The sequence below is a fragment of the Microtus pennsylvanicus genome, chromosome 11, assembly GCF_037038515.1.
Source record: "Microtus pennsylvanicus isolate mMicPen1 chromosome 11, mMicPen1.hap1, whole genome shotgun sequence".
Lineage (NCBI taxonomy): Eukaryota > Metazoa > Chordata > Mammalia > Rodentia > Cricetidae > Microtus > Microtus pennsylvanicus.
This window is the reverse complement of record NC_134589.1, coordinates 27,624,869-27,637,517: the sequence shown is the minus strand read 5'-3', so window position 1 is coordinate 27,637,517 and position 12,649 is coordinate 27,624,869. Positions and strand designations below refer to the sequence as shown.

The 12,649-nt window shown below is 55.6% G+C and overlaps 1 protein-coding gene across 3 annotated transcripts; it reads right to left on the bottom strand.

The window, feature by feature from the left end:
- Window positions 1–1,871: 1,871 nt before the first annotated feature.
- Window positions 1,872–12,171, bottom strand: Epn3 (epsin 3). Of its 3 annotated transcripts, none has more exons than XM_075991048.1 (10): window positions 12,018–12,171; window positions 7,747–8,426; window positions 6,321–6,439; window positions 5,552–5,632; window positions 5,242–5,370; window positions 4,308–4,395; window positions 3,611–3,880; window positions 3,354–3,470; window positions 3,026–3,253; window positions 1,872–2,935 (listed from the first exon to the last, which is right to left on the bottom strand). In XM_075991048.1, the coding sequence occupies exons 2-10, from the start codon at window positions 8,285–8,287 to the stop codon at window positions 2,610–2,612; spliced, it is 1,899 nt and encodes a 632-aa protein (XP_075847163.1). In that variant the 5' UTR covers window positions 8,288–8,426; window positions 12,018–12,171; the 3' UTR covers window positions 1,872–2,609. The 3 variants fall into 3 exon arrangements, with proteins under 3 accessions (XP_075847163.1, XP_075847164.1, XP_075847165.1); XM_075991049.1 differs by lacking the exon at window positions 12,018–12,171 and adding an exon at window positions 9,838–9,959; XM_075991050.1 differs by lacking the exon at window positions 5,552–5,632.
- Between the last annotated feature and the right edge of the window lie 478 nt (window positions 12,172–12,649).

The window sequence follows — 12,649 nt, the reverse complement described above, 5'->3', positions numbered from 1 at the left end:
CTTTCCAGAGGACCCAGGTTCAATTCCCGGCATCCATATGGTAGCTCACAACTGTCTTCAATTTATGCATGTGCTGCACAGACATAAGCAGGCAAAACACCAATACACTTAATAAAATAAGTAAATGAATGAAAAGGAACCCTGTCTCAAAAGGTGGACGGTACCTGAGAAATGACTCTTAGGCTGTCTTCTGGCATCCATCCACATACATGTGCTGTGCCATGTGTGCACGTGTGCGTGCGTACACACACACACACACCACGCACATGCATGCACACTGCAGAAGAACAGAATAAAATGCCTAAAGAGAAAAGACAAATGTCCGCTGGATTTAGTAAGCTGGGCCTTTTGCTGATGAGGGTTGTCTGGGTGACACCGGGCAAAGAGCAGGCAGCTCCCCACCCCCCAGCTAGGAAAGGGAAAGAGGAAAAACAATGGGTTTGATTTCGAGAGGGATGAGGTGAAGGAGGCTGTATATTGGTGGGCAGGAGCTGGCTGGAAGGAATTGATCTGAAGACCTAGAGGAGAGACAGGGCTCCTGACCCTGAGTCTGAATGTGAGGGCAACAGACAGGGGTGGGAGTGTGGACAGTGCCCTGGGTCACATGCTTCAGTGCCAGAAGAGCCGTGCCCAAGGGAGAGCAAGAGCCCTGTCATGAGTGCCAAGGATTTGGGGTGATGGCATCATGAAGGTGGATGAGAGGTCCGAGCCAGGGAGTTAATATGGAACTGGGGTGAGAACTGAGCCATGAGGAAAGAATGCTGGGAATGGGGAGTGCCCCAGACAGGGCAGAGCAGAGGGCCAGCCTTGGGGAGGAAGGCGAGCCTGGTAGCTCCAGGAAGCTAGGCCACCAACCTGTTCTTCGGGGCTCCGGGGGTGGAGGGGCAGAGCTATGGGGGAGTATCAGAACCCCGGGGCCACGAAGCACACTGACCCTTCAGGGTTTGGGTGGGACAGAAGACAGGAGGGGATGAAGAGTCACTGGTCTGGGAGCATCTGCATAGTAAACCCACAAGGAACTCTCGCAAGTAAGGAAACAGAGGCATAGACAGAGGTAAAGTCATTTACTCAGGAGCGCCTAACCACTCATTACCAAGCGATTATCATTAAGTTTGGCCCCAGAGCAGAGCTTGGCAGGCCCAGCTGACCTCCCAGCAGCTGCCCTTGCCCTTCCTACTGGCAGCAAGCAGTCTTGTGGCCTCCCTCCCTATGAGCAGAATAGTTCCTGCCCATGTACCCAGGAAGGGCAGGCTATTGTGCCACCTCCACCAGCGGTGGTGCTTCAGGCTGAGGAAACCCAGGTACAGTCCGTGACCCCAAAGAGAGTGGGACCAGCATCAGGCTGCCTGATAGGTCAGGCCCTAAGTCCCAGGCGCACATGGATAACCATGGTAACCCCCAGAAGCTCAGGGCCAGCCCGTGTTTGGTTTTCTACATGTTGCAACAACCCTCCAGAGGGCCAGACCTCTGGGGGTCAAGGTGGCTCCCTTCAGCCCTGGTGAAAGGGGCAGGGGCAGGGGCAGGGGCAGGGTGGGATTTAAGATGATAAAGTCAGACATAAGATAAGGGGGCTTCCCGTGGCTGGCTATGCCACAGCCGTATCCAGTGTTATTGGTGTGTCTACCTTGCTGCCCTCCTAGCTCCTGGAAGATGTGGGTTCAGACCTCCTTGGCTCCTGCTGGGTGAGCCCAGCATTTTGTCCAAGACAGTCAGTCAGTGTTTGCTGAATTAAACCTGATCTGGCACAGACAGCCGGACTGTCTGACTCTGAATTCCTGCCCCACTTCACTCCAGTTTTGTGAGCATACTACTGTACCCCTCAAAGCTTCAGCTAGCTATTAGGCAGGAGTAGTAAGAAAGACCTATGCCACCTCACTTGGGAGGGCTGGGCCCTTAGTTTATTGTTCTCCTCCTCTTGTCTTAATTTAAAAAGAAAAAAGAAAATGAGCCCAGGCTGGCTTTGAACTCAGTATCCTCATGCCTCAGCCTCCTTCAAGTGCTGGGACGACAGGTATGTGTCACCACCATATCCATCCAACTGTGTTTTGAAATACTTAACCCAGTTTTGGACAAGGAGCACTGCATGCTCAGCTTGGGTAGGGCCCTACAAACGCTGAAGTCCTGAGTAACAGTATAACTGCGGAGGTGTCTTGCAATATGATTACATGAAATTCTCTGCCTCAGGTACATCGCGCATCAGGGAATGAGCAAATGCTGTTACCCCTTGCTAGCGGGGTAGCCCATGTGTGACAGCGGATGGAGGCCTGAATGATTGAGAGCGTAGGGAAGGAAGGCACCAAGCCGACATGAGATGGGAATGGGAGATTGAGAGGGTTTTGAGGGAATTCAGACTATCAAGTAGTTTCCGCCTCGGTTGGTAATCAGTGCTGTGGTCCAGACCCAGCTGCCACACCCCTCAAAAAGTCCACTTGGTAAGAGCTGAGGACGTAGATTCCAGTCTTTATTAGGCGGGTGTAGTCTTCGTCCCCTAGACGTCAATCCCTAGCTCGTTCAGGATCTGTTAGGGGTCCTCAGGAGCCAGGATCAATGCTCAACCTGCACGACCGCCCTCGAGGAGGCGTGGCCTCGCGCGCAGGCGCCGAAGCGTCTCAAAGGAAGGGATTGGTGCCAGCCTGCGGGGGCAGAGGTCCCGCCGGGCCGGACGTGGGCAGCAGCGGCTGAGGCAGGGTCGCGGGCGGCGGGGCGAAGGCCCCCGCTTGCGGGAAGACGCTGATCGAGGCGGGGAGGGTCGCTCCGACCGGCACGCTACTGAGCGGGAGGGGCAGGGAGGCGCTGTAGGTCATGGAGCCCAAGGGCGCCCCGACGGGTCCCATCGGCAGACCCAGCGCGGGCGAGCCAGTGCGCATCTGGTTCAGGGTCGGCCTGCCCTGCTCGCCCGCGCCAAACGGGTTAGTAGGGGACGGAGCACCCAGACCTGTGGGCGAGAGAACAGAGGATAAGGGGCTTTGCAACGGCGGGAGTGGCACAGCCCAACGGGGTCCCAGATGCCAGGCCAGGGTTCTACCTGTCAGAAAGGGGTTCCGGGTCCTTGCAGCCAGGGGTGTCTTGACTAGTGAGTCCAGGTTGACCAAAGAAGAGGCGGAGGGGCCCAGGAAGGACTCCGGAGTCCGGCAGGGGCGCACCTCCTTTCCTGACTGTAGCGCCTCCCCTAGAACACCCAGGTCAAGGGCTTCAGAGTCCTTCATGCCATTTTGCTTGCAACTGGGACTGGTGTCTCCAAATGGGTCTAGTTCTGAAAGAAAGGTGATCAGTTCGGCGGTGGGGAAGGAAGAGGGCAGAGGTGCCTTTTGAGTCCCCCCTAGACCAAACAGCTGTATCCCAGGGCCTCTTACCCACAGGACTGCTAGACTTCCCCAGGGCGAGGGCCTGGGCACCGTCCAGGCTCTCCTTCGGCTCTGTGGATTCTACAGGTTTGGCAAATGGGTCGAAGGACGAGGCACCACCTAGAGCTAGTCAGAAGAAAGAGGGAAATAGAGTGAGCCAGAGAAAAGGGTAGAGATGGGTCTGAGATACGGCCTTCTCACCATAGACAGTCTCCGGTACTGGAGGGAAGGGGACCCAGCTTCTCACCCATGTGCCTTCCACTTACCAGAGGCGTCAGAAGTCTCCAGAGAGGCCCCCCAAGGGTCTGTTCCAGTGCTGGGGAGTTTGCGGTTGGGGGAGCTTGGTGCCCAGGGGTCTGCCATGGGGGATCCGGCAGGCGGCACTGGGGTCCTGCCCCAGGGCTCGGAAGAGGAAAGAGTAGGAAGCAAATCCCAAGGCTGGCTTTGGGACAGGGCATGTCCAGAGGGAACTGGAGACCAGGGATCTGCCGAAGGTCCCCAGGAAGAGCCACTTGGCTCAGTGTTCGGCCTGAGACCTGGAGAGGAGAGGGAGATAGCACTAACATTATCCCAACACTCCCACACCCTTTGTCCAGGGCCCTTCTCATTTGCCCAGCCCAGGTTGGGTGGTGTGGTACCCACTTCACAATTGGGATGCTAACTTGGGAGCCAGTGGTACCCTCAAGTCCATGTTTAACAAATAAGCCCAGGAACTTGGACACCCAAACCTGGGAGTATTGGCCTCATCAGGGCTTGGCTAGTCAGTGAGGGCAACCAGGCCCTCTGTAGAGCTTCCCAGAAGCTAAGATCTGCAGATACTCCCCCCTTACAAAAGGCCCTCTCCCTGAGGCAGCACACTGATCCCCAGTTAAAGAGAGGAAGTGATTTGCCAATAGGTGGCTGGAAGGAGGAGGCTCCTAGAGGCCAGTCTGAGGGGGGCCTCTTGAAGCCCTGCATGCCCACCTGGGATGTCCCATGGGTCAGCAGAGCAGTGTGTGGAAGGCAGGGCTGGGGCAGGTGCGAAGATGTCCGCCAAGTCCAGGATGGAGGACTGTGGAGGGGAGAGGCAACCATGGCTCAGAAGTGGGTGGGGCTGAGAGGGAGGGGAGGCCTGACCCGATGCCAGCTCATTCCCCTCCTTTCTTCATTGCACAGGCATCTTTTAATGACCCCTCACCTCTGATCAGCATTTCCCATTTATAAAACGCTTCCTCGTCCATCCAGTGTCCCATCTCATAACACCCCTGTGAGGTAGGTAATGTACCTATGTGACAGATGAGCCAACTAGCTGAAGCCCAGAGAGAGGAAAGGGTTTGCCCAGAGTTATATAGTTACACAATCAGAGAGAGGCAGAGCTGTGCTACATCCCGGGCCACCAGAAAGGGGTACTCTAGACAGTTATATTTTTTTTTTATGAGGGGGCGGAATGAGTCTATTTCCCTAGTCCAGTACTCAAGAGAAACTGGCCACCACAGACACAAGAGAGGAAGAAGAGAGAGGCACCCCAGGGACAGAATGAGTAACCTGGGAAAATTATCTTGCTTTCAGTGGCCACCTGCTCCCCTTCCCGGGGAACCTATTTTCAGCACCATGCGCTTGAACCAGCTCCTAATCCAGACCCACAGTATCACGTGATCCTACGGTGTGAGAGCTGGAACTGTCCAAAACACCCACTGTGCAAAAAGGGAAACTGAGGCCAGTCATTCAGTGGCAGGAAGTGCAAGGCTTCTCCATCATGACTCTGATAGGCCATTTCGCTTCACCAACTCCTGCTGTGTTCCCGCCACCTTCATTTCCCACTTAGTGCTTGCAGCAAGCTCTGCTCTGCACATTGTACTGATGCCAACTCGGCTACATCCAGTCCTGGTCGAGCGGCACTCCTCAGCCCATTGTCTACCTGACTAGTTTTCAGCTTCTCCTCCTCCTTTCTCTCTTCTCTCCCAGGCTCTCTGTCCCGCCGCCGATGGCCAGCAGGTTCTGCTCCATTCGCCACTGGAGAGTCATCTTCCTTCCAGGACCTCACCCCCTGCAGGAGGGACAGGTAGGGCATGAGCAAGGGATTGGGGGTCAGCAGAGAGCAGGTGGGAGACACCCAAATTAGCGCAGCAGAGAAGCTGATTAGTGCCCCTTGATCCGCCACCAATGCCGTCACCGTCACCGAATTGTGGTAGGCACCTGTGGCCCGGGCGAGTTTGCCCCTATACTACCTTCTCATGCTCCTGCCGGCTCAGGCTCAGAGCCAGCTGCAGCTGAAGGTCCTCATCCCTGTGGGAGGCTGGGGGGACTGGCTGTGAGGGAGGAAGACAGGGATGAACTTGGCCCAGTGCTCCCACCCCAGGGCTAGCACAGTCCTGCCCAGGCAGAGTGATGGAGACAGAGATGCCCCTTGCTCAAGGGGCTGGGCCTTGAAAGGGTGGCTGTCTCCCTGCTGTGGGTCTGAGATGCAACTTAAGAATCAGCCTCCCAAGTAGAGGCTAGTGAGCCCCAAACTTCTTCCTTCCTCCACAGCCACCCTGTGCAGACTCGGGTCTCACCTATCTTTTTCTTCTAGGTACCCTGACAACCTCTCTAACCCACCCATGGAAGAGGCATGAATGTTTCCAGCCTGGTCGGTCCATAGAAGTCATGGCAAAGATGTGGAGGTATCGGAGGAAGGACAGTTAATAGAGGGAGCAATAGTCCCCGTGTTTTCTCAGAACATGTCAGCACACACCTCTTCTAAGCACAAAGAGAGGAGCAGGCCCCAAAGGTACACCACAGACCCCCAACTACACACCACATCTTCTGGGTCCTGCTTGAGAACCACCAAAAGTTGGAGTCCGTGACTGGGACAGATCAGGCACATCGACGTGCCCTGTGCCGCCTTGGGAACTAGAGCGGGTCTCCAGGTCCAGGGTGGAGAGCCCAAGCGGAGGCTAGTGAGTACCAGACCTCCTTCCTTCCTCCACAGACACCCTGTACAGACCCAGGTCTCACCTTTTCAGCCTCCTCACGGCTCATGGCCAAGGCCAGCTGCAGCTGCAGCTCTTCTTCTCCAGACGTCTGGGGCCGTGCCTGCTCCAGGTCTGAGGCATAGCGCGGGGATGAGGACGCAGCTGTAACAAGTGTGGCTCCCGTGAGCACACCTGTCCCCATGGGCCCCACACTCCTCTGCCTGCCCAGAAGCTGGGGCTCACAGAGGGTGAGCCAAAGGAGACTGGCTATTCAGGCGCCAGTGAGACAGGCAGCACACTGGACACCTATTATGGATTTTCCACTGCACTGCTAAGGCAGATGCCCGGGCCCCTTGGGCAAGGAGTAGACAATGCAGGGGGTGCCTGGCCATGGTCCTAAGTCAGGACTTAATGCAGGTCCCTGACTTCAGCTCTTGAACTCTTCCAATAGGACCGTAGCCTGCTTGGGGCCACAGGGATTAGGAGGAAGGGATCTGCCAATCAAAGAAAATCACAGCCTAGGAGCCCAAGTAGGCCATCATGGGCTTTATGGAGGAGGGCCGTTCTGGTATTCCCCGGGTCACAAAGGCCTCCACCACTGTGGCAAGCCATCAGAAAGGATGTTTCGTCATCAGCCACCCTTGTTTTCAAGGACAATACTCGAGTGGTGGGGGTTTACAGAACGTCAGGTGTCTGAGTAAAAGGGTCAAGGGCATTCTTGGCCTTGTCTCCTTCAGTTCTCAGATCAAACAATAGAGGGAGGTAAGTGGACCTCTGCTCTACAGAGAGCTGGTTGCCCAAGCCACGCAGCTTGGAAGGAACAGAATGAATGGTATGTAAATCCAGAGCCTTAACCTTAGGTAGTGGTGCACGCCTTTAATCCCAGCACTTGGGAGGCAAAGGTAGTCAGATCTCTGTGAGTTCGAGGCCAGCCTGCTCTACAAGAGCTAGTTCCAGGATAGGCTTCAAAGCTACAGAGAAACCCTGTCTCGAAAAACCAAACCAAACCAAAACAAGTCCAGAGCCTGCATTTCGACCTCCACGCCGCCCTCTCAACAGCTAACTAATGGGGCAAACAACTGATGATGTCATTAGTTCATTTGCATCACTAAGCACCTACTATGTGCAGGCATTGTGCTTTCCACGTTACATTCTTTTTTTTTTTTTTTTTTTTTGGTTTTTCTAGACAGGGTGTCTCTGTGGTTTTGGAGCCTGTCCTGAAACTAGCTCTTGTAGACCAGGCTGGTCTCAAACTTACAGGGATCCGCCTGCCTCTGCCTCCCGAGTGCTGGGATTAAAGGCGTGCGCCACCACCACCCGGCTACCACGTTACATTCTTTATCTGGATGGGTTCTCCCAACTTCCTTTCTGAGATAGGAACTATCTGTCATTTATTGTTCCTGGCTACAGAGCCAGGACTGTGGCTGGGCTACCCACCCTCTCCAGTCATACTGTTAGGGTCTACTCACAGGTGTAGGAGGAGGGGGAGCCCCGAGATCTTCGGCTGAAGCCCAGCTGCCCGCTGCCAATGCCCATGCCTTCCAGGGCCATTCTCTCTTTGGTCTTGAGAGCGTGGGTTCGCTCTTGCCGCAGGCGCTCCTCGTCTTTGAGCAGAGCCATCACCTGCTTGACCTTCTCCCGAACGTTGACGCCTTGGTCCTTGCCATCACGGTCAATGTACTGGAAGTCCTTGAGTGTCTGGATGGTGTAGAGGTTCTCACGGCATTGGTGGGCCACACGCTCCGAGCCCGTCTTGAGCAGGTAGTCCAGCAGTGTCAAAGCCTTGTATACATGTCGCCAGTTCTTACCGCTGTCATTGAGCCTCCGCCACAGCATGCCCATGATCTCAGCAAAGGCCACTGTGTTGAAGGTCAGGTCAGCAATCTCTGACATAAGGGAACTGGGTGGGCCCCAGGGGTCATTGCTGGTGGCCTCGCGCACCTTGACCTCAGCCTCTGAGTAGTTGTGAACAATGTTCTTCACCTGGCGGCGGAGCGCAGAGGTTGTCATGGTTGGGGACTTGGAGGTGGGCAGCCCCCGTCCCCGCCGGAGGTAGAGGGCTGAGGGCCACCGTCTTGAGGTCACGGTCTCGAAGGATGGGCCGCCTTGCTTTCAGCAGGGCGGCTGTGTCCTTGGGTTCCACATGGGGCTGGGAAAAAGAGGACCTGGGATTCAGGATCAGTGGCTCCTTCACTGTCCGTTTCCTCATCGAGTATGGCCTGGCCAGACCATCCCTGCTGCCAGTGAAAGCTTTTGGCCGACACTTTTATCTTTCTTGCCGTATTCAGTATTCAATGGACCCTGTTTGGTATTCTCGTCTATACGACCACCAGACCAAGATGTTGAAATCCCTATATCTAGTCACATATGGGGACAGTGGGACTCAGAATCGGTCCACGATTCCTTTGCGGTCACAGAGCTCCCCCTCCACCTGAATGTGTGGCTTCAAGGATCACCCAGTGACCACCAGGAATGTCACTCTCCCGCCTCGCTCATGCTTGTCTCCTCCGCCATTTGGCGCTGTGACCTTTCCAGCTTAGCCATTTATTCTCTCTTCTCCTATGGCCATTTTTCATAATTTAATTCTCGCAACACTTATTTCCTGAGGGTCTCTCCCCAAGTCCCGCAATGTGCTTGTAGAATACCCACGGCCCAGTGAAAGGGTACGATCACGGCCCAGTGTGGGCATGCGCAGGGGTAAAGGAGGCACAAGCAGGGAAAATAGTGGGCAACTTCCTATAGGAGGTGGCGCTGAGCTGGAGACCAGACGCAAAGGGAAGAGTGAGGAGAGGGAAGCAACCAGCAAAGTGGGGAATCTGTGAGTACTGGGGCACACCCCCTGGCCTCCGCCACAGACACACAGGAGTGCCGTGGTGACCGCCTACGGCAAAGGGCATGTAGGTGGCAGGGGTAAAGCTGACAATACCCAAGTCTCCTTGAGACTAATTCAACACTTACTGTCCCTGTCGCCTAGTTAGCTAATTAATTTAATCTAATTACTTGTCTCAGAACCACCTTTTCAGCCAGAACGGAAGTTCCCTGAAGACAGGGGCAATTCAAGCAAACTACCAAGGCCCTAGGCACCCAGCAGACCTGACAGCCCAACAGAGGCAGACTCAAAGGGACAATCAGCCCCATGTCTTCCCACAGCCTCAGGAGGCATAAGAGTCCACCAAGGCCTTGTCAGAGACCCAAAGTAGGAGCCTCCTGCCATAGTCATGGCACTAATATAGTTTTACACACGAATACATGTGCGTACACACAAACACACACACACACACACACACACACACACACACAGAAGCTGGGTCGGCAGAGCCTCCACTTTCTCCATGAAAGCCCCCTACTACCACAGAGATCTCCCCTCCCGGATCGCCCTCGGGCGGGCCAGCTGTCCCAGCCTCCTGAAGGATAGGTGTGAAGGTTGTGTACAGGAAGTTTGTCCTTCCAGTGCTGCAAGGGAATGATCATCTCCGTTCTGAGTACCTGCGGGTCCCAGTCTTGGGCCGAGGGATGAGAGTCTGTGAAAACTGCGCCCCCTGGCCCATAGGGCTGCCTACCTTGTGTCTCTCTGTCCAGCTGGCCTTCTGTGAGAATGGCCACAGCCACAACTTGTTTAACTCCTGCCCTCCCCCTCGCTAGTGACTCAGACCTGTGTTCACCTCCCCAGTGGGAGGGCGGGCTGGCAGTGGCAGAGTCAAGATGGGGAATAATTGTGAGCGAAGCCCGCCCTGGTGTACTTGCTCCTCCCTGCTGGGCTGCTGGAATTGGCAGAACCAGTCAGGTCAGACCTCCTGACTCTACCAGAGCCCTACCTGGGCCTGGCTTCCCAGGCCTTCTCACTTTGCCAGGGTGGGTACAACCAGCCTTCATGGGAAGGGACCCTCTGTGTAGGCACCATGGCCAAACCTGGATTTTTCTCCTAGGAACAAGGTGGACATTGCTTACACATCTTTGCTGGAGCCTGGGAAAGGAAGGGACCAGAAACAAAAGGAGATGCCTGAACCTCCACCCCAGCCGTTCCTCTACTCTTAAGGAGTTTAACATAGTAGGGACACAGTAAGGAACATGAGGGGCAGGGTACGGTCCAGAGCAGGCGTGAAGCTGAAGCTGAGAGGAAAGGAAGGCGGGAGGAGCGGCTGGGAGCCCTGCCAGCGGTGTTACAAGCAGAAGGTTTTATCGAACACAATATGCCCAGGAATAAAAGGGAGTGAAACACAAACCCAGCTGCCGATAAGACGGTGCGGCAGCGGCAGCCCCGGGGCAGCGGGTATGGAATTACTGCAGTGACCTTGAGCCAGACCCTGCCAGGTGGAGGGAAGGGCGCTCAGCAGCCAGGACCTGGGGAGGCCACTTTAGAGAGGGAAAGAAGGCAGGAGGGTACTAGTAAGAGAGAGGGCATAGGTTGGTCTGGGGGTGGGGGCATAGAGTATAGACTCCCTCCTCCACACGGGTCCTCAAAGAGGAATTGGAGTGGAGGGACTTCTCAGGACACAAGTCCAGAAGGGTGGCAGGGTGGGGGATGGAGAAATTCCTAAAAGTCAGCACTGAGGAAGCAGATGGCATCCCCAGGGTGGAGGTTCAGAGAGATAGAAAGAACCAATCACGCACGAATTTGCCAAAGTATGTGTGCATCCCCACCAGCCAGCACCCCTACCCATCTTCTGTCCCCATCAAGCCCAGAGTGAGCAATGGGGAAGTGGCAGTGTCCTTCTCGCTGCTAGAGGGATGTGGGACTGGATGGTAGCTAACCTTAGGCTGTCTGGCTTCATCAGACCTGAGTTGGCTGTGTCCAGGGGCGCACTGGAGTGGACTAAGGGGCCACCCTAAGGTTAGAGGTGCAAATACGGAGATATGCCAGGATCTGAGGGGAACACCACTGAGAATCTCCAGATGGCCCTGCGTCCCTTTCTGGAGGGACCAGGAAGGTAGGAAGGGTTGCAGGTAAGAAGCCTCCAGGTCCTCCTCCACTGCCCTGCCTTGCCTTTTCTCGAGCCTGGGAGAGAGACTAAATCCTGACTGAGCCCACTCTAGCCCCCGCCCTCATGCAGGGCACCACCGTGGCGCGGGAGGGAGCTTACCTCCAGTGTGGGCTCCCTCACCCCAGCCCCAGCAGGCTCTGCAGTGAACCTCTGACTTGTGGGGGATGGTACAGCCTCAGGAACAGCTCCAGAGCCATCCACCATAGACCCTGGTCTCGGGAGCCCCACCCTCGACCAGAGGCACAGGGCCCTCTGAAGGACAGCAGAGTCCCCCAGCAGGTTGCAGCTCAGCCTCTCGGGCGGCTGCCTCTCCGACTCCTGCCGGCCAGCACTCTCCGGAGGAAAGTTGTTCAGCTGGCCAGGCAAGTCTGCCTCAGCAGTAACAGGACACAGGATGACGGGCGGGCGTGTTTAACCCCTTCCTGCTGTCTGCCGGGCGGTGCCTTCGGGGAGGAGGCAGGCCTGTGTGTCTGCCGGTGACCTCAGGGGTACAGACCTGGGACTGACCCACTCCCACCCTGCAGCGAGTTGACCTTTCTACTGCCTCCTTAGCTAGAAGGGGGGGTGGGGGGAAAGGGTGGGAGTGTAGGCAGCTCGTACCCCTACCACGCCCTTACCCCTCCTACCCGAGAGGACAGTAAAACAGAAGGCAGAACACCCCCGGGGGTTGTCTTTTCCTGTTCCCAGCTGGCTTCGCCTGGCCTCTCCGACTCTGGGAAGGCCCTGCCGCCTCTGAACCGCCTTCCTCCTCATCTCACCTGGAGAGTGCTGAAGGCTCGTGAGGTATGAGTCCCACAGGATTTTGCTGTGCCCCCGAGCTGCCGGCTGCCCTTGATCCACTGCTGCTCCTAAAGACCCTCAGCCCACAAGTTTTTCTTTTTCCCATTTGTTACAACAGAAACCCCAGGATGACCCGAGCAGGCACTGCCTTTCTGTCCCAGCTGCTACCCTTTACCTATTTCACAGTCCGCATTCCTTCGTTCCAGGAAGGAGTGGGAATTCTTAAAGCTGTTTTGTTAGTTGTTTCGCTTGAGACCTTGTCTCCAGGTGTAGCCCAGGCTGGCCTCAGAGTCATTATCTAGCTCGGGCTGATTTTGAATTTAAAACCTTCAGTGTCCCACTGAGATTACATTTTTCACCAGAGCAGAAAACTGGCTCCGGGCCAGATGTGTTGGCTGGAGGAAGGGATAAAGCAGACTAGAACCCAAATCCTAACCTCTGGTTTAGGACAAGGGTGCTAAAGAGAACAGACCGGGAGAGGAAAACAGTACTTGTGAGACTTTCTTGGATTATCACAAATAGTTGTACTTTTGTTTGTTTTTCTTCAGACCTGGGGTGGGTCTGGGCTTGGCCCCAGTTCCTCTGGGGTTTAGAAAGCTTGGCCAGTGAC